This window comes from Plutella xylostella, chromosome 22 (genome assembly GCF_932276165.1).
Source record: "Plutella xylostella chromosome 22, ilPluXylo3.1, whole genome shotgun sequence".
Classification (NCBI taxonomy): domain Eukaryota; kingdom Metazoa; phylum Arthropoda; class Insecta; order Lepidoptera; family Plutellidae; genus Plutella; species Plutella xylostella.
In genome coordinates this window covers 904,913-925,830 of record NC_064002.1, presented here as the reverse complement: position 1 = coordinate 925,830, position 20,918 = coordinate 904,913, and the positions used below count along the sequence as shown (strand labels likewise).

At 38.3% G+C, this 20,918-nt stretch overlaps 3 protein-coding genes across 3 annotated transcripts; 2 read left to right on the top strand and 1 right to left on the bottom strand.

The window, feature by feature from the left end:
- The first annotated feature begins 605 nt into the window (after nt 1-605).
- LOC105382114 lies at nt 606-6,776 on the top strand. Its single transcript, XM_011551943.3, has 8 exons — nt 606-869; nt 1,734-2,094; nt 2,427-2,695; nt 3,080-3,700; nt 3,782-4,465; nt 4,612-5,211; nt 5,297-5,839; nt 6,448-6,776. The coding sequence occupies exons 2-8, from the start codon at nt 1,767-1,769 to the stop codon at nt 6,619-6,621; spliced, it is 3,219 nt and encodes a 1,072-aa protein (XP_011550245.3). The 5' UTR covers nt 606-869; nt 1,734-1,766; the 3' UTR covers nt 6,622-6,776.
- Nucleotides 6,777-10,366: 3,590 nt separating this feature from the next.
- LOC105382115 (pseudouridylate synthase 7 homolog) lies at nt 10,367-18,818 on the top strand. Its single transcript, XM_048629054.1, has 11 exons — nt 10,367-10,931; nt 11,297-11,510; nt 12,329-12,470; nt 12,933-13,056; nt 13,563-13,751; nt 14,117-14,291; nt 14,950-15,123; nt 16,181-16,331; nt 16,956-17,280; nt 17,678-17,826; nt 18,550-18,818. Exons 1-11 carry the CDS (start codon nt 10,612-10,614, stop codon nt 18,795-18,797), a joined length of 2,211 nt encoding a protein of 736 aa, XP_048485011.1. The 5' UTR covers nt 10,367-10,611; the 3' UTR covers nt 18,798-18,818.
- A 177-nt stretch (nt 18,819-18,995) lies between these two features.
- On the bottom strand, nt 18,996-20,812 carry LOC105382147 (zinc finger protein 333). Its single transcript, XM_048629066.1, has 4 exons — nt 20,560-20,812; nt 19,948-20,033; nt 19,421-19,539; nt 18,996-19,032 (listed from the first exon to the last, which is right to left on the bottom strand). Exons 1-4 carry the CDS (start codon nt 20,810-20,812, stop codon nt 18,996-18,998), a joined length of 495 nt encoding a protein of 164 aa, XP_048485023.1.
- Nucleotides 20,813-20,918: the final 106 nt, after the last annotated feature.

Here is a 20,918-nt window from a genome sequence, read left to right as displayed (position 1 = left end):
TTTCCTCTATGGGTCGGACATTTGACCGATTGAAAACTCAGAAGAAGGAAGTCCTAGAGATTTTGAGAAACATGCTCGTGCCAACCGAAAGCCCAAGAAACATTGAAGTAATAAGGGCGCATTCACACGGGATACGTCTTTGACGATTCGGTATAAAACACGATTCGCCTTGACGGATAGATGTTCACATTGAATACGGAATCGTGTTTTTTCAACGAATTTTTATCGAATAGAAATAGATTTTTAACGAATCGTCATTCTAATGACCGTAGTGACCGACGTATCCGTCTACGTCTTTTTTCACGATTCGTGAAGCGTGTGAACATGCGTATATAAAAAGCATTGCTCCCGTCAAAAAAAATAACGAATCGTGAAAAAACACGATTCGTGAAAAATCACGATTCGTCTTCGTGTGAATGAGCTCTAAGTTAAAAGAACAGAGATTTTTGTATGTTTATTCATAAAGCAATGATAAATTTAATCTTCAACTAATTTGGTCTTTAAAATATCATAAATCTAAATGATTCAATCACTAGTTTGACACAGACCTACATAATCTGTTCACAGACTAACTTGTTTTTTTTATCAACAAAATTCCCCTTTCTTGTTGACGTATTGTTGTAATCGTTTGAATTTATTACTGTTTAAATTTTAGAATCTTTATTTACTTTCAAGTTCGAGATAACAAAGTTTTCCGTTTAAGCTATGGGCTGTTAAACACTGAATATGTTGTGCGCGACACTCTCGCTTCGGCGCCGGTGCTTGCTGTTAGTCCACGGCGGAAGACGGTGAAAACTATTGTTCTTTGTGTTGATTAAGTTGTACTTAATTCTTTTCGTCGTAAGGTCTTCGTAAACTGCATGAGATTGGTAAGTGTTTTTAAGACAAATACCTAAAATTTATGTGCTATAAACACAATATGCCTAAAGTATTAAAAGTTTGTATTTTTTGACTGCTCATCAATTTCATTGTACTTCGATGTTTTATAGTTATTTTCCAGTCTGTTTATTATTATTATTACTACTTACTGTTGGCTGGTCATACGGTAAAAATAATGCAGTTTACTTTTGTTGTGTTTGAGTAAGACTTGTTGAATCTTCAATATGTTTCATGTGGGTACATTACATGACCAATGTGTTCTATCGCACCCTTGCAGGGTAGGTAGAAAACGAAGAAGGGTGTTGCTGCACCTTCCACCGTATTAAAAAAAAACCTGGTTTAGGATCTTTAGGATCTGGCGGAACTGGTATTAATCGCATGATTTCATAACAATCAGTAGATGGTTTATAACCAGAACTAATTTTCGTTTATGTATTACTCAAATATCGCACCATCAACACATGAATCATATAGCCCAGAGTCTGTCTTTCAAATTACCTATTCACTATGCAATTTATATTTGTTAACAAAAAGTTCCTCTTAAAGGCCTCTACACACCAAAGCCCCTGACCCGGCCGCCTAGTGCCGGCGGGTTAACATAGTACAAAATGAGGCATGATTGTACAAAATGAGGCCGGCGGGTTGAGCCGGCCACCTGAGCCGCCGGGTCAGCGGCTTTGGTGTGTAGAGGCCTTTAAAGTCTAAAAAGTTGGTTTTTATTATGAAGTGGGGTTTCTCCAATTGTTATAAAAAGTAAACCTAAAACAGGTCCAGCCATCATGTCTCATGCAGTGTTTGAGGCAATTAAGAATCCATTTTTCACAATTGTCTATTATTTTTCTCATTTGTTTTAGGCTAACTACTTAAATCTGCTCTGAAGTGAAGATATGAGAAAATTTGTCTGTCCAACTAATTTAGATTTAGATAGAGACAATTTGATAACAAATTTATTTGTGAACGATAGACTTCTGCGGAGGCTAAATGGTAACAGGAGTGATTGCAGTCTTGAGTATTTATACAATAGTTCCAAGGTACTGAAGGTAGAAGATTCATATTTCATCATGGATGCCGAGCCTATGGAGGTGGATAGTGACTCCGAGTTTAAAGTGGTAGAGGTTCATAGAAAAGGACCAACGAAAAAGACCTTCTTTTGGGATGAAAGTGATGATTGTGAAGAATACTGCTCCACTCCATCTTATTCTGATGATGAAACAGGTAATTTTTTATTTATTTATTTGTACTTAGCAGATACCTACCTACTCAAACTTCCTTCCTTCCAGCCTTTAGCTTGAGAAAGGAAATATAAATTGGCCAGATGTTGAATTATAGTTTGGTGTGAGGATCCTAATATACATTCTTCCCTTTGTTCCATGTTCTGGCAATTTTATAGTTTCTTCCTATGATAAGGATGATAGAAACATTTTGCAACTTTAGGCATGAAAACGTTGGAAATCAATGTCAAGCCAGCCCTACAGGATGCAGATTCATATTATATGACCAGATTATGCATGCAATGTCATGTATGTAACTTATAAATATTTTTTCAGATGCAGTAAATTTTGAGGCAGAATTCGTACAAATCAAACAACTTCAAAAGGTGGCAGGAGGCTATATTATCAACAACAATGTTTATCTTACTAGTGAACAGTGGCATGCTATGATTGTTGATGATAAAATTAACCAGACTTATTGTTTTTCGTGTGATGAGTATCTTGACATAGACACCAGTATTCTACATGTAGAGGAAGAAACCCACTCAATTACATTACAAAAACACAAGCCCATTAAGAAATTTGAGCTTAGTATCACACGAAAGGTGAGTCAGAAAATTGAAATTTCAACAATATAATAACTTCTATCATATGAATGCAACCGTGTAGCAAGAGATAATTTCCACTAAGTTTCAAGTTTCATTTCATTGTCCTTGCTTCTTGTATTGAACGTTTAGAGTAAGCGGTTAAAACAAATGAGTCCACTTCACACTGAACAGTAAATGTTACAGGTGAAAAAAAAACATAATCAGATGCTAGAATCCTAGATTCTATATATTTAACTCCAACAAAATAGAGGGGTTTTTCTATCTGATGTAGGTACTTTCTGTGTGTCTGCTTATTGCATGGTAGTGGTCAAAAAGTAACAACTAACAACCAATTTATATGATTACTTAAAGAAAACTATATTTATAAATTTATCTTTACAGATTCGAGACAGATTTCACTGTGGTGTTTGCAATGTAATATTATTTGATGAAAGTGAATTAAATGAACATCAAGATTACAAATCACATGAAGACAACATGTTGTTTGCTGTTAACAAAGCTTCAGACATTGTGTATGATTATCGACTAGAGAACAGTGGAGTAACATCAAAAGATGCCACTCTCGTAAATAGTGACAGTGAAGAGGATGAGAATAGCCACTACAGTCAAAATAGTACAGTTGATAACAACAATTGGTTTTTCGACCGATTTAAAGATAACGACAATAGTATCTATGGCATTAATAATAACATTATAGAAACCAACGATTGTGATATATCTGAACTACCTACAGGGTCATCGTACGCTACTATAGCTAAGAAAGAAAATTTAGATAAAACCCCTAAAACATTAAAAATAGATTTGGGTGATAAGGAGGTTTTAGTGAAGTTTGATTCATGGAACATGGTGACGTCAATAGACCTCAATAAGTTTTACTGCATGGCATGCAAGCAGGCCCTCCACAAGAGGTTCAAAGGTGATCATTGCAGAAATAGTACCCATATTGACCTCTTGCAGCGTTGTAAAGTTGTTAATGTTTATGAAACTTATCTAATAAGAGAGGTAAGAGTTGATACTTAATCTAAATCGTACAACTGTAATGTGAAATATTAAACTTTTTTTAACAATGTATCAACTTTTCAGGTAAGTCAAATGCTGTATCATTGCGGACATTGCAACAATCTCCAACTGAAGAATGAAATGGACGATCATTTGGAAAAATATCACCCGAAAAGAACCAAAATTAAAAATATAATTGTTGAAAGTGTACCTAATAGTCCCAAGATAACAAAGAAAAAAACCGATAACCAAAGTGATGACAAAAAAACTAGCAAGTGCATTACGAAAACTACTAATGATAATGGCTGTACTGACAAGCAAATCAACGGAGGAGCTAATGGTATTAAAAAAACTGAAACAATTGCTAATAATGATACAATATTGACAAAGAATAACAAAAAAACAGACCTCGTACAGAAATCACCTCAGCAGACAGATTGGGCCAAACAAAACATACAGAAACTCCAAATACCAATAATACAATATGATGCGAGTGTTCTTAACATACCAAACATTAATAACGATAATATCCATAAAATGTTCAATAGTAATACAGTGATAACTTTCATCAAATTTGGACATCGTATCTCTGTTCCCCTGCTGTCTTTTCACACCATTTCAAATCCAACTAATGATTACTTATGTCTATTATGTAACTCGAGTCTGTACGAACCATACGTCGTCAATCACATCTTGAATATCAATCACATAACTATGATGAAAATGGTGGCATTTTCGGTACAATTCAGCTTCAATTTGATAAGAGTGGTAAGTTCTTTGTTATTTCACATAAAATAAATGAATTGGAAAAATCTAATAATAACTTAGGTATGTTTTATATCATATTCTGTCGTCATTATCAGCTCAATGTAATTTATCCTTGTAACTTAATTAAATTACTAAAACTTTTTCAGATTGGTCAATTTGCCCACTGTGCTATTTGCAACGTAATTCTACCGAAAGACAAACAAACAGTTTATAACCACTGTGTGAGCGACGCACATGCAATGATGCTACGAAGGGCGTTGGGGTTGGGTCCTACAGCCGTGTTGCCTACTCAACCAGTAGTGCCTGATGTTGTCACAAATGTAGGACCGCAGGCTAACTTATCTTACAATGAAATCGGCACAGTAGTGGTACCACAAGTTAATGGTACAATTAATAATGCTGGAAACATAGCTAATCAAAATGGATCAGTTTCTAAGAAAGATGCCATAGATAATGCTGAGAATTCAGAAGAAGTTGACGAAAATGACGATCAAGTTTTTGATAGTGATGCCTCTTATGCTCTAGTCCCAGATTATTATCTGGTGGTGATTAAGAGTAATTGTTCGAAAGTGACCGCAGCTGCCTGGCACTCACTAGTCCATGTTGGGGACGGAACTCAATATTGTTTTGTGTGTAAAAAAGTAATTTACCATGATATTGTGGAACATGTTAACATTAAGAAGCATTTAAAAAATATAGAGGAGAATAAGATTCTTTACAATTATGGCTATAATCTTCTGCGACGAGTAAGTGCTAATTTTCATTTCATTATGTAACTAATAGTTACGAGAATTTATGTGAATAACCGATTAAATTAAAATTTTATTACAGATCAAAGGATACTACCAATGTTTGACTTGCAATGTTCTGGTCGGAAGAAAATTCCTGGAACATCATTTGAAATGGGCAAATCATGTATGGAATACTGAAAAGTCAGTATGCGACGACGCAAACAAATTCAATGATAGTCTTTCTGAATATGAAAAAATTGAAGTAGTAACACAAAAAGAGAAAAAGGTGGCTGAAGAAACTGATGACACAAAAGTACATTATGACTTTGTAATTGAAAGATCTTACAAAGCTTCCACCACTCATACATCTGAAGAAGCTGACAATAATAATGAGAAACATACAGAAGATACAAAGATACCTTACAAAAGACAAAACAAAATTGTAATTGGTAAGACTGAAGTATTTAAAATTAAATGGGAGAATTGGCATGGACTTGTACCATTCAAAAATGGTTTTAAATGCAAACTATGCACGGTTGAAATTGGGAAAGATGATTCAGAACGCCATGTAGAGAAATCCAAACATAAACAATTTTCGGATAAGCCGTTTGCCCCGGCGTACTACAACGAGCTCGTAAGACAGGTATGTTAAATAATTTTTAATTTCATTTATCATCAACTAAAGGTGAAGTAAAGGTTATTTTTTTCGCGAATTTTAAAAGCTGTAGACTAAAAATTATTTAGGGAGACCCTGAGTCAGCCCCTTTTAGCTTAATATTATTATACTTACCCGATTTGCAATACTCTGTAGAATTACCTATACCCCTCTATTTATTGATAATGGGAGTGGGTGGAAAAATATGTATGTTGATCAGGACTAAACTTTCTGTAAAAATCCCCGTTACTAACAATTTATAATCTTATCCAATAAAGCTGAGTCACTGAGCTACTTATGTAGAAGAGTATACTTAGGTAAACATATATCTAGTCATACTTGATAATATATTTTCTCCTAATACCTACCGTGCAATTTTTTTGTTTATTACAAGAAAAATAATAATATTAGTCGCGTCAATGAATGCAATCGATGATAACGAACGGTTAGACATGATAACATTCTTTGCACTTTTGTACCTAAAAGTAATGCAGAAAGTTGCGAATAATAATTATGATGGATTAATTTAACTTATGTTGTATAGGTTTCGCTGATATCTCGCTGTAACAATAATAGTTTTCCCTTTTTATTTCTAGCTGGACAAAACCAGGTTGCATTGTGTGATTTGCAACATAGACATGTCGACTTCTGAAAATATAAAAGGACACATCATTGGTAAGAAGCACCTGAAAAATCGTGAAAATTCAGTGGAGCCGCGCTCTAAAGTCAATTCATACAGTGATTCTGATGTCGATGTGCTATTCATTTAAATTAGGTTCGATTAGTTGTTAGTGTTTCTCGTTGAAAGTATTTTTATGCCTTATTGTTAAAGTTACTTTCTTACTTTGTTTTAAAATTTTAACTTTGTCATTTTTATTAATATTGTTGATTTTATAGACTCTCCAATATCTCCAAGATTCAAGTTTTGTTATTTTTAATTATAAATCAATGATATTAATGTTTGGCGTGATCGGAAGAATAAGTTATTTGACACTACAATGGTTATGTGAGAACTTATCTCATTCGATCAGCCGTAAGGAGAAGTGCTTGTTTTTAAGTTTTTTTTTAACATTCTCTTTTATTAAGTAAGCTACAATCTCTAGTCTTAAGGAAACTTGTAGATTTAAGTAAAGGTACATCTATCCATACTTGAATTAAGGGGTTCCCCTTAAAGGTGAATCCTTAATTTTGGGATATAATACATAAGTACATAAGTTACCTATTGTTTACTAAGTTTTAAATGCCCAAATTAATGTCTTTGTGGCTATAGCCATTTACTAATTGCCATAATTTTAATACAAATAATCACCTATTATTAATCGTTGAATACCAGAGTCGTTATCACTTTGCTAAGTAATTAAAGATTATATTAACTATACCTTGTTTCACGGGGAAAGACATCTGATACAAACAAAAACTACCCCTATTCGAATGTAATAAATAAGGTATATAAATATTTTAAGAGAAAACACATTGTGAATGTGAGAGAAAAATAAGTTTAGAGTTTTGTTTAACGTGGTGTTAGTGTAGCCGTGTGAAATTGTAACTTTCGTTGTAAGAGGAAGAATCTACATGGTAAACATGAGATTGAGTAAGAGGTGGAGATTAGATTTAATCAAGTAAGTAGGTGCTTTCAAAGACGATGCTATGACAAAAACTAAACTTGTTAAATTGTAGTTAGGTGCTTAACCAATTATGAATCATTAATTTTTAATAACCTGTTTGATAGTAAATTCAATGTGGATGTTTACAGTAGAAATACTTAAAGTTCCTGGAACTATAATTTCAGATCTTCAGAATGTAAACCAATTTAAGTAGGTACCTACTTATTTACAAGTGGATATTAGACAGACTCTTCAATTCATTTTATTTACTTTGTTTATGATGTCTCAGGAGCGGGTTTTACTTCTAAGTAGTGTTTACTACTGGTAATTTCAAAAGCATTCCTTTTAGGTACCTATATATTATACCTATTTGGATACAATCACTGACGTCACCATAATCTTGTTCATCTAGGTAGACGCAAAAAATATCATGATTAACTTTTTCTTATTAGTTCCGGCTAATGAGTATAAAACGATAATTGTTAGAATTTGATTGGTGTTTCTTATTTTGTAATCCAGGTTCGTCCTATTTAAGTATATTGTATTGTCATGATATTCATAATTGTTTAATTAAAGTACCGAGTTATAAAACTAAAACTATTTCCAATCATCAAACTGTATTAAGTATGTGCCAAGATATTAGATGTAAGAAAACAATATTGTAAATTTGTAACCAGGGTATTACATATGTTATGATTATTTTATGAGGTATACCCATACCATTTCATTGTTTATTAGATAAAATTAAAAGTCATACAAAACCTCATTTATAAATAAAACTATTTTTTTTTAACTTAGTTCTATTAATTGATTTAGTAAGTACTTAATTAATGTGTCAGCAACTTAGCATTTCTACCTTCTGATATATTATTATTTACTCACCCAAACTTTAGATTCAATGTTGAACATTTGTCAGGCAAACTATAGTTTAGATACATTAAACTTTATTTGTACACAAAAACAGGACACAATCACAGAAATTAATCTTACATGATACGTACATAAGACGGTCTTATCACTAAAAGCAATTTCTACCAGACAACATTTATTATATCAGTAGTAGGTAGTTCTTCTATACTTATATGGAACATTCTTACCTATGATGCCCATTCTAAAGATGAAATTATCATCATCAGCTCGTTATCGTCCTTTACCTACCAGAACATGAACAGACGGAGAGGCACTATAATAGGTACTTAAGTATTTTTTTATAAATGCGAAATTGTAAGTTTGTTACTTCTTCACGTCAAAACAGCTAAACCGATTTTAACGAAATTTAGTATGGAGCTAGCTTTGAACCTGGATTACCTAACGCATAGGCTACTTTGTATCGCGTTATTCCAATGGGAAAACTTTTTAAGGCGAAGCGAAGCTCGCGGGAATCTCTAGTAGGTATTACACATAACAGCTTGTTGGAGAAGTGGTATGATAAGCCGAAAGTTTCTATAAATACTTAATAATAATATTCGACTGCAGCCGACCTTGTGCAGTTGCTATCATGAGTGCACGAAGTCGAATGTATAAATGCATCCATCATGCTACTTGAATATAGCAACTGCATGCAGTTGGTGCATTGCATTGCAGTTGACCACTGTGGTGCAGTTCGTCTGTGAGAAGGGGCAGCGGTCAAGCTCTTTTACTTATGTTCCTTGGGTCATCGAGGCGAGATACTTATTATTTTGAGGTCACCATATTTGCAGCATCAGCAGCATTTTGTATTTCTACTCTGTATTTTCTAATACCCCATTTCTCGCCTCGCCACTCTCGCACGAGTGGCGAGGCGAGCGACAAGGCGAGGGGCGAGGCGCGAGTGTGAACAGACGCTCGTGGCTCGCCTCCTCGCTCGCCTCGCCACTCGCGGCGCTCGCGTCCGGAGCGGTTTTTGGGGCACGAGTCAAAGGAGCTCGCGTCGAGCTCACGTCGCACGCGAGCGGGTGTTTACACTCTCGTGTCCGCTTCATTCTGGCTTCTACATCGTGCCGCGCAGGTTGTGTTCGTCGTCGTATAATTATAACGTAGTGTTTTTTCCTCAGTTGTATAATGGATTGGTCGCAAGACAAAACATTTAATTTCATATAAGTAAATATTTCAATAAAATTATAATAATATAAAAACACTAAAACGTAAGAAATAAAAGCAGTACTTACCTGCTTAGATATATTAGTACTGTCACATAGAATAGGTCTAAACCATGTCTAAACCTTAAATTATTTCTTACGTTTTAGTGGTTTTTTGAAGTAGTTTTTTTTATCATTATTTTATTTTATTACTTATTTATACTTAGTTTATTTGCAATAATTGACAATCAAAATTAAGAAGCAAATGATACCTATAAGTCCTACTAGTCAGTAGTAAACACGAAGTAGTTGCTATATACCTACCGTTGAGGAGTTTCCTTGACTACCTTCCGTTTCCATCAGATCAGCTCAAGGTCACCATCATATTTTTTTTAATGTTAAAAATATAGGTAAGTACCTATGTACTTTCTAAATTTCATTAACTACAATCGGTTAATAGGTACCCAAAATGGAAATTCATAGCCTGTTTTTAACCCTTTACCCACCCTTGGAGGTGGAATCAAAATTTGAAAAAAATGGGACCACATGGGATCTCAGCCCAATACATAAAAAAAAGAATTTTCAAAATCGGTCCATAAACGGCGAAGTAATCGGTGATCATACATAAATTCTTTATTGTTGCGGCTAAAAATTCGACGTCCTCCATCGTTGCTAGCTCAAAGACAACTGAACTCTGCACGAGAGTGTAAACACCCACTCGCGTCACACGCGAGTGGGTGTTTACATTCGCGCCTCCGCACGAGTGACGAGGCGAGCGAGGAGGCGAGGGCCGAGGCGAGAGTGTAAATGGGGTATAAGGACCACAGAACAAATTAATCAGATCAGTTTGACAGTGACAGTTTCTCAACTGTCAAAGTCAAATTTCATAGCGGCAACAAGGGTGTTTTTGTGAAATATTAATTTTATTTTACTATAAAAGTACTGTTAAAAGACTTCCAAAACATTAATGCCATCATTTAACAACCCTGTTAATTAGTTTTACCTCAGAGTAATTTATTTGAAGAGCAAATATTTTTTTATAGGTTAGGTTTGGTTGGTTTATTTGTGGGTGATTTGAAGTGAAGTGAAACCTGTAGCCATGAGTGATAGAGGGTGGAATAGGAATCCGAATAGAGGCAGGCGGGGGGGCTACGGGCGAGACGGCGGGAACTTCAACTCAGGCAATGGTCGGAATTGGCGTGGAGGCCACAATAATAGATTCCGTGACCAACCATATGGTAATTCGGGGGGTTACCGAGGCGGCTTCCAGAAAAGCTCGTTCGGCGGAAGACACTCGAATCAAAACAGATACAACCGACCGAAGCGGGATACGCCAGGCAAGAGGCTGTCTGAGCAAGAAATAGGAGTGACTGAGTATATCAGTGAACACAGTGGATTCAATGGGATTATTAAGTCCAGGTTGGTATGCTTTTCGTTATCTTATGACATCCCTTTGGTTCGGGCTGGCAGTAAGCCATATGTGAAGTAACTGAATCAGGTTCTAGTGGTTGAATGAGGAGAGCAGATATAAGAGTAGGTAGCATCGCTTATAATATCAATCAGACTAGCTAATCTGTTCACTATTGTGAAAAATAATAACCTTGCTTGCTATACCTTAGTAACCTCATTTTGTCATGTTATGAAATATTTAAAGCAAACACTATCCACTGAAATGCAATGTATGTATGTCATTGTATGTGCTTGTCCTCAAGATCTAAACAACCTTCCCAAGCTTGAAACATTTACCACAAATCATCAGTAAGTTTATAACCCATCCTCCACAGATACTCTGACTTCCAAGTGTCAGAGATCAACGAGGCTGGTGAAGTGGCCCAGCTGACAGACCTGAGTGCCCCGGAGCCGCCGGCCGATGAGGCGGTGGTGGAGGATGAGGACCTGCTGCTGTGCAAGTACAATGTGGAGCTTCTGCCCATGGAGACATGGGACCGGATCAATAAGCTGGCCGTGGCTACGGAAGCAACCTCGGAGAGAGTTGAGGTTAGGAGATTGATTGTAATTTTGTAAGGATTGAAAGGTGGAGATGTTAGAATTCAAAAAGATTAGGTAAATTATGGCAAATAGTTTATGTGTTTAAAATAATCTTAAGCATCAATCGGCATGGATCCAGCATTTCCCATGTAATATTTGTAGTTGAGTGTGTTAAAACTGCAGCTCAGCAAAATCTAACAAATGAGAGCTACTAGTACCCACAACACAGGGTATCCTAGTATGGGACTATTGATATTATTAGAATAAGTTGTCTTTTGTTTACTCAAATAAATATAAAATTTCCTTTTAAGCGTCCGTAGTCGAGCGGGCCTCAGTGATCATAACTGATTGTTGAGGTTAAGCAACAACTGACACGGTCAGCCAATGGATGGGTGACCAATTTCAAGTGGTGCTTTTCTGGACGCTTCTGTGCTTCGGACGGCATGTTAAGCCGTGGGTCCCGGTTGCTGCTTCGGCAGCAGTCGTTAAGCCTAGTCAGAGGCCTTTGGGCGGCTTGAAAACATCTGACAGTCGGGTTGCCCACTTACCCGACAACTCTCTCAGCACAAGCTTGCTTGTGTTGGGGTCCACCAACCCGCACTTGGCCAGCGTGGTGGACTAGGCCTAAACCCTTCCTTCATTGGAAGGAGACCCGTGCCCCAGCAGTGGGGACGCAATGGGTCGTGATGATGATGACGGTTAGCACAGCACAACTATGAAACTTTATGACACTCATTTAGCTGGAGCACTTTCAGTAGTTAACTTTTAACTGATAAACTTATCCCTCGTAAAATTTTGAAAACTTGTATGTTAATAAATGTTTCCAGGTAGACGTGACAGGTATGACCAAGGAGCATCGGACCAAGATCCACGATGCAGTGAAGAAAGCCTTTGGTGACGCGATAGTGGGCAGCACCGTGTCTGCCGCTGACAAGAAACTAGTCTGCTTTGAGAAGTATAGGAAAGGAAGTAAGTTAATGTTATCATTATCATTATTATCATGACCCATTCTGTTTTTCAACTTAAGGCGCTTAATGCGCTATTATACGCAGAACTAGCACTGCCAGTGGATATAAAATCATAACTTCCATTTAAAAACGTTTTGCCTCTTATCGGACAACTCTACAACTCTCTGTGTATTGTAACTCGCGCTCGCGACTTATCACGTAAGTACAAATGTACAGTGAAAAACGTCAGCTTGCAAGTCACCTCTGACTACCCCTTCACTGATTATAGTCGTGAGCATAATCATGTATGTATGTTCCTATGCAAACGAAACAACTGTATAAGTTTGCAAAAAACTAACCTAACCAAACCACCCATTCAGTTCTTGTATGAGGAAAGATCACTATGACGGTACGAGGGTACACCCGAGTCTGCTTATCACCTGACAAACAAAACATTAACCAATACCAACGCTTCCTCTTCCAGTAAGAATAGACAACCGCGTGAAGTGGGTGTGGGCGGGCGAGTACCTGCGCTTCGTGCTGCACAAGATGAACTGCGACACCATGGACGCCGCCGACAAGATCGCCGACAGACTCAAGCTCAACAAGTGAGTCGCTTTTAGGCCGCGGATATAAAACTTGCGACGGGCGAAGCAACGGCGGCGGGGCGGTGCGGCGCAAGATCGTGCCGATCCGCCGTCGCCCGTTTTGCACACAACGCTATGTTTTAAAGCATTTGATTAGTTGATTACATCGCTGTCGCGCCGCCCTGCTGTCGCTCCGCCCGTCGCAAGTTTCGTACCCGCAGAATTAAGGTTCCGAACGTTAAAAGGTATAAAATGAACCCTTATGATCGTATAACCCTGTGTTGTCGTTTGTCTGTCTGTCAAGGTTGTTTTACTCTGCAATTTGCGTAATATATAAATCTATATTTACAGTAAGTACATAGATTTTTTCAAAAAGACAAAAGGTCATGTTTTACTTCATAACATCTGTATATATTTTTTTTCGTAAAAAGTTATATGATGGCCTCCGCTAGAGGCGCCACTGTGTATGCGTCAAAATATAAACTTTCCTTGCTCACCCACACTAAAACAACCCTTTCCTCCCACAGCGTAAAACCCTCCATGCTAGGCTACGCCGGCACCAAAGACCGTCGCGCCAAGACCTCCCAGTGGTTCTCCCTACGTCGCGTGGAGCCGCGTCGCCTCGTCAACGCGTGTCGAGACATGAGGGAGCTACAAGTTGGGAATTTCAGCTTCAGTAATACGCATCTGAAGCTGGGCATGCTTAAGGGGAATAGGTGAGTTTTTTTTTGGTTTATTTGGGATTGATTAAAGAGGTGTTGTTATGGTGTATACCTATAGCATTGAACAGACTGTCTGATTATGGTAAACAGGTTCAATGCCAATACGGATGGACCGATTCGAATGTACTTATCGTATATGTTTTGTGTGACTGACCTTGATACGAGTGTCCTTAGCCAGCGTATCAAAATCGGCCCAGCCAACAGGGACCTTCCCTTGATGTTCCCTTATTTCATTTGGACGAAATATTTTTCACCCGATAAGCAGGGACAAAGACCACAAAGCAGTACGTTAGTACAGTGTCATGACTATTTATTTTATGTTACTAAAATTTTATTAATTGTTAATTAATATTTCTCAGGTTCCAAATAGCACTCCGCAATGTGACAGCGGATGACGACACTATAAACTCCGCCTGTGAAGCTCTCAAAGAGCGTGGCTTCATCAACTACTACGGGCTACAGCGGTTCGGCACAAGAGTCGAGATGCCCACCTATGAGATAGGACTGAAACTGCTGCAGGGGAACTTTCAGGAGGTATGTAAAATGTGTAATTATAAATATGTTTATGAATTTTCCCGAGCGGGCTTAAAAGTTTGATACGTGGGAATTCCGGGATGAAAAGTAGCCTATGTGTTAATCCAGGGTGTCAGCTTACATAAACATTAGTCCAACCGTTTTCCCGTGAGTGAGTACCAAACATCTGTACATACTTTAAAACTTTCATTTTTCTAATATTACTAATATAGGATACAATAATGAGTCAAATCACCAAAACTCCAAAAATTTTCCCCATGGTTATTGTTGTTTTTGTTACCGTCACAATTAAGAATAAGACTTACTAGTGGTTCCATTCTGGTTGAATGAGAAAGATCCTAACACCAAATTTGTGGTGCCCCTTTCCATGCGCCTTTGTCCGGATCGAAGGACGGTTTATTAGCTATTCAAACTATCCTTACTACCTTTTTTACTGAGCTTCTTTTGTATCCCACTGCTGGGCAAACGCCTCTTTATAAACTGACCACAGTTCCCGATCATCTGTATCACTAAACAACCTCCCATCCTCCAACCTTCCAGGCAATAAACAGCATCCTTACCACCTCTATTAATAAACAACCTTCCATCTCCAACCTTCCAGGCAATAAACAGCATCCTTACCACCTCTATCAATAAACAACCTTCCATCCCCTTCCAGGCAATAAACGGCATCCTAGAGACCCGCGAAGGGCCTCTCCAACAGGCTCTAGACACATACCAGGCGACAGGCGACGCGACTAGAGCCAGCCAGCTCGCGCGCCGCGGGACCGAGGGCCGGCTGCTGGCTGCTCTGGGCAAGAATAGCACTGACCTGTTGCAGGCTCTAGACAGGGTAAATATGTGGGGACATCTCACACACGGCCATCTAACCCCAAGCTAGGCAGAACCTGTGTTATAGGTGTCCGACAGCTGATATATCTACACAGATACATATTAAATAGATAAACGACAACCAGACACACACAAGGCAAACACAAGTGCTCATCCCACGAATGTTTGCCCTGGTCGGGATTCGAACCCGCGGCCCCAAGCTTCGGAAGCAGCTTCACTACCGCCAAGGTACGGTGCCGTCGACGTCTAAGGTAACATTAGGGGCCGTCCATTAATCACGTGAGGCTCAAAGGGGGGGGGGAGGGGGTACTGAAAACCTCACGAAACATCACGAGGGGGGAGGGGGGGGTTCTCGTTATACATCACGTGTATTAATTTTTTGTCAAAAATTAGGTATTTCTGAACCGATATTTTGGACGGCGCAAAAATTTTAACGATTTGTAGTATGACCTATATTTTTTCTAGTCAAAAATTGCCTTTACATAGACTTCCAAAAAAATACACGTGATCCAGGGGGGGAGGGGGGGGGGGGTTGGTGCCAAACCTCACCAAATATCACCAGGGGGGAGGGAGCCAAAAAATGAGAAAAACGACCTCACGTGATTAATGGACGGCCCCTTATACATGTTGCTAGGTGTCGCTAGGTGTCACTTAGGTTCAGGTTGTCGCTCTAGGTGGCTCTAGCTAGACACATACCAAGCGACGGGCGACGCGAGATGTGCTGGGTACATCTAACACACGAACTTTAGCTAGTCAGAGCCTGTAATATGGGTATTGGACAGCTGTTCTATCTACACAGTTACAAAGAGAGATGTAATTTATATAAAGTCGCTATGTTTAGATTTGATGAGGGACGCAAGACTACTTGATACAATGTGTCCTCAAGTTTAAACCAGATTTAACGGGTGTTCGAAAGACGCATTAGTTTGTGTCACTTATAAATTCTAATACCAGTCTATATTTTTTGGTACGTAACAAAAACGAGCACCACAGTTGATTAACAAAGTTTTTCATAACCTCTTTTGTACTTACTAAAACATATAATTTCTCCATTCCAGGTGCCCAGAAACACGCGTCTCCTCTACATCCATTCCTACCAGTCTCTCATATGGAACAAGTGCGTGTCGATGCGGATCCAGCGGTTCGGCCTGACCCCAGCTGTAGGGGATTTGGTGTTGGTGGGAGACGCCAGCTGTTGTGATACTGATGGTAATGAGGCATTGACTTATATATTACTAGCGTAAGGACAGGCCGAACCGCTCTTGAAAATTACACCCTCGTGTTGGCCCTAAAATGTCATAAATCTGTCATAATTGGTATGAATTAGGGCCAGCGAGCGGGTGTCATTTTCTTTTGACAAAACGTTCTGACGGGCGTGTCCTTCCTTTTGAAATCATTGTAATTAGGGGGTTTGTTTGTGTTTAGGTTTAAATGCTTAAGTTTGTGTTTATGTAGCATAATGTGCCGAGATCGCGGCATGGTATCTTTAAATCTGTAGAAGTAGACGTAGGTTTCTATATGCGAAAACCTTTAACTGGCATATTTTTTACTATAAATGTTACTATATGTCTAGACTTATAATTCCATGCTGTTTGTTTTCCATGCTTCATAAATAAATAACGTTCCACTAACAGCATCGCCGTGTTTAACGCAAATCGCGATATAGTTACATTAAACTACTTCGGCAAATATGCCATGCTATATTTACCTCACAACAAAATCCTGACTGGATACTGATGTAGGTACTAACTTTAGAGTATAGGATATTTTTATATACAAATTCATACTAGCCTTACATTCCTGAAATTTATATTAGTAATTTTTTATTTCCAGAAGTCCTAGACGATGAAGAATCAGATTCAGAGGAGAATCAAAATGGCGACAAGGCAGACCAAGATGTCAGCCAAACAGAAACTAAACCAGAGGAAAAGGAAAAAACACCAGAAAAGAAACGAAACAAGAAGCAAACGCAGCCAAAACCTAAAATACCAGTGAAAGTTCTAACTCAAGAGGACATCGGTAGTGGAAAATATAGCATAAAGGATATAATATTGCCATTGCCAGGGTACCATATCGACTACCCACCGAATATGAAGGAGTATTATGAAGAGTTATTGACTAAAGACAATATGACTTTGGAGATGAGGCATAAAATTAAGTAAGTTGACTTTATTACTAAACTACCTCGAGTGATTTATATTATCACCTGCGTATACGTCCGGCGTACCCTTTGCAGTCATTAACGCTAGTTTGACTGACCAATTCTTTTACCAACGGTGACAAGCCCTAGTTTACCTCTAGTTCTACTTAGTTTAGATTAGGTCTAGTTTACACGGGAGCTAGGCTGGCTGAGCTGGAATTAGGGGGACATGTACAAAGGTTCCACTGGACAGAGACAAGTACAGGAGCTTCACACCCTTCTCAGAATAGAATCATAATAATAATAATAATCATCATCAAGACCCATCATGTCCCCACTGCTGGGGACGAATATACGAATCATAATAGCATATACTAATTTGCAATACTCACAAACTCTTCCCTCACAATTCCAGGTGCTACTCAATGTCGGGAGCGTACCGCCACATAGTAGTCCATCCTACCAACATGTCGTGGCGCGTGGCTCGCTACAGCGCGCCCACGGCCGACCTCATCCTGTCAGATCTGGACAAGCTGCAGGGGAAGACGCTGGAGCTGGACCCGGGTGAGTGTGCCACATGTGGAGGTAGGGGCAGATGTGGCACGTGCTGGGGAAATACTGGTGGGGGCAGAGTTCATCATCGTTAACCAATAATCCGCCGTTGCTGGACATAGGCCTCTGTGCTAGTTAGTATTGTATAACCTGGTTTCCTTAAGGACTGTAATCCCCGAAGGGGTTGTTAGAGGTGACTCGCTTTTTCTGTATGTTTGTACACACGTGATAGGTCTCGAGCCTATATTTTAATTTCGATAAAAACTGCAAAATGATGTAACTTCAAAAAAAATATCAACTATAATTAAAACGATTGAAAGAAGAAAGAAAGAAAGAAAATACATTTATTTCACACACACACGGAAACAACACAAAAAATAAATAATAAAAAAAAAGCCAAAGGAAAATGAGCAAGGGTGTTGCTTCCCGGTGCAGAAACGGGTTCTAGCTCAGCTTGGTGCTATGATAAACCATAGCGCTGGTTTTCAGCTAGAACCCTGGGTGAAGTCACGGACTGACTTGACATAAAATATTATTCAAAAAAGTAAACAAATAAGAACTATAGTTATAGATTATGATAAATTTTAAATTAAATTAAATTATAGATTGTGTCATATCTTTACATTTTAACGAACTACGTACTTCATTTCTATTCTTCTTCTTCTTCAGGTGCCATCTACTATCATTTCTATTACGGTTCGTTAAATAAATTAATATTTATCTTTCTATTTCCAGAGGGCAAATACAAAGCGCTAATACTGGTAATGGATCTGCCGGCAAGTTGCTACGCCACAATGGCCCTTAGAGAACTACTGAGGGTAGACACTTCAGGGGACCATCAGGCGTCCCAGAATGACTACCACAAGACTGCAGAGGAAAAGAGTCAGAGCGAGGCAAAGAACGAGACAGAAGATAAAGGGGAGAAGAGAAAGATGGAGGAAGAAATTGACGGGGACGCGAAAAAAGCGAAAGTAAATGAGTAATAAACACGGTTGTTGGTGCGATTTGGATGAGTTTATTTTCTTTGCAATGAGTCATACTGTCTTATTTATAGCGGAATTTACAAACTATTTACATAAGTTACAGCTATACCTGGACTAACAACAACTATTACAAAGAACGCATTGTCTAATCTAATATAAACCATTAATTAACTTAACTTTGGCGAAATAGAAGAAATCTTATCTTGGTGGAAGCATAACACTGGCTATTATAGACCTGTAAAAGAGATGCCATTGTTTAGTTTATAATTAATTAGAAGCAATGTACATAACAACTTAGTAGTTAGTTTTTTATGTTCAGATAAAGTTATCTGTGGTATAGAAATCATGCTGGCAGTCCCTAAAATTATATGTTTGGGAAAGTGGCAGCATGAACCACAGATTCATCATCATTCAATCGCTCACTGCTGGGTATAGGTCTCTTTTTGTGTACGCCAACTTATTCGGTCTTGTGCCGCACTTGTCCACAGGTTATTCAATAGTTACTACTTTATAGAACTTTCAATACACTTGACTGGTAGAACATGATTATAGCATGAAATTTATACTCTTATGTTTATATTTGTGCAACAAAGTATTACATAATAATAATAAATAATACATACCCCAGTTGCACATCGGTGCGAGTGCGCATTTCCACAGGTAAATGCGAGGCGCGGTGCGCGCGCAACTCGCCCGGCGTCGGGAACGAGCGGGGGCACACGCCGCATTTGTGGGGCTTGTTCTGTGAACATGGGTGTTTTACAGGCTACTGTGAAGAAACTTGACCGCTCTGAGAGTGACTGAGAGGCGTCAGGTTTCTTTTCAGTTCACTGTAGGTACCAATTATTTATACAGAATGTTGCAAAAAGGGTATACTAAACCGAAACCTACATGTGCAGCATCGTATATCTAAGCCCGAAACTGAAATTAGAATTTCAAAAAGTCTAAGAACTGTCATTTTACCAATCATCAACTGGATATAGGATCTTCCTCTCTGAGGTCGTCCACCTTAGACGGCAGTCGAAGTTATTTGGATTAATATTATAATGCCAACTGCAGGTTTACGTCGACGTCCTTTGGAAGATTGCCAATGTCAAGCTGATGATGATAACGTTTAAAATTGCTATATCCCAATTAGTGTTAAAGATACCTTCGTATGAGTCATGCGATGGTAGTAAAGGTTGGAGCTGGCTGTAAAACATTTGCCGCATTCAGGACACTTGTGTGGCTTTTCACCTGAGAATAAAACCACATAAAATCATAGGTAAGTACTTATTAACTTTTCGTAGTATGTGTACGTACGTTACCTACGTACCTATATCTAATTAGAATTATTTATTTACTGTCATTACCTGTATGAATGCGGCGGTGTGTGTTGAGAGAGCTAGAAGTGCTGAATCCCTTGCTGCACACATTACATATGTGTGGCTTTTCACCTACAAAATAATTATATCAAGCAATTTAAATTAATTAAAAAATCTGTGGTTTCCTAAAAATATTAATACTGAAAGTGAAATAAAGCCAGGCTGTAATGGGATAATGCCACAAGATAATGCCCTTAGCCTTTTCGCGAAACGTTTTGTTGAATCCTTTTCATACGAAAATTAATTAAAATAATACAAAGAGATATCTTTCGGACGAGAAAATTATCGTGAGGATAGCCGACACGGCTACCTATAATGCGAGTGCAACAGTGCAAGTGAAATTAAGTGTGAGGGTCTTATTATAGTGATGTGAAATGTGCCAATTTATAACTACATACCAGTGTGTGTTCTCATATGCCTCTTCAGCAGTGAAGGTCGATCGAAGGTCTTCAGGCAGACTTGGCAAGGTAAGACGTTCTTCCCACTAGCCCTGTGACTGTCCACTCGCCTGCCCCGGACTTGCGTACGTTCGTACAACTTGAGCAAGTGCTTGTTCAAGCCGGATAAGAATTTGTAGTCGAATATGTTGAGCATGACTCGAGAATTTGTACCTTTTGTTGATAGGTCTAGAGGTTCGGTTTGGATTTCCATTTGGGAATTGAGTTATATTGCAAGATATTTTTATTTTTATTAACTTTACCTAAGTACCTAATATGTTTTGCTGGGTTACCGCTAATTTACTTTAATTTAGGTTTAG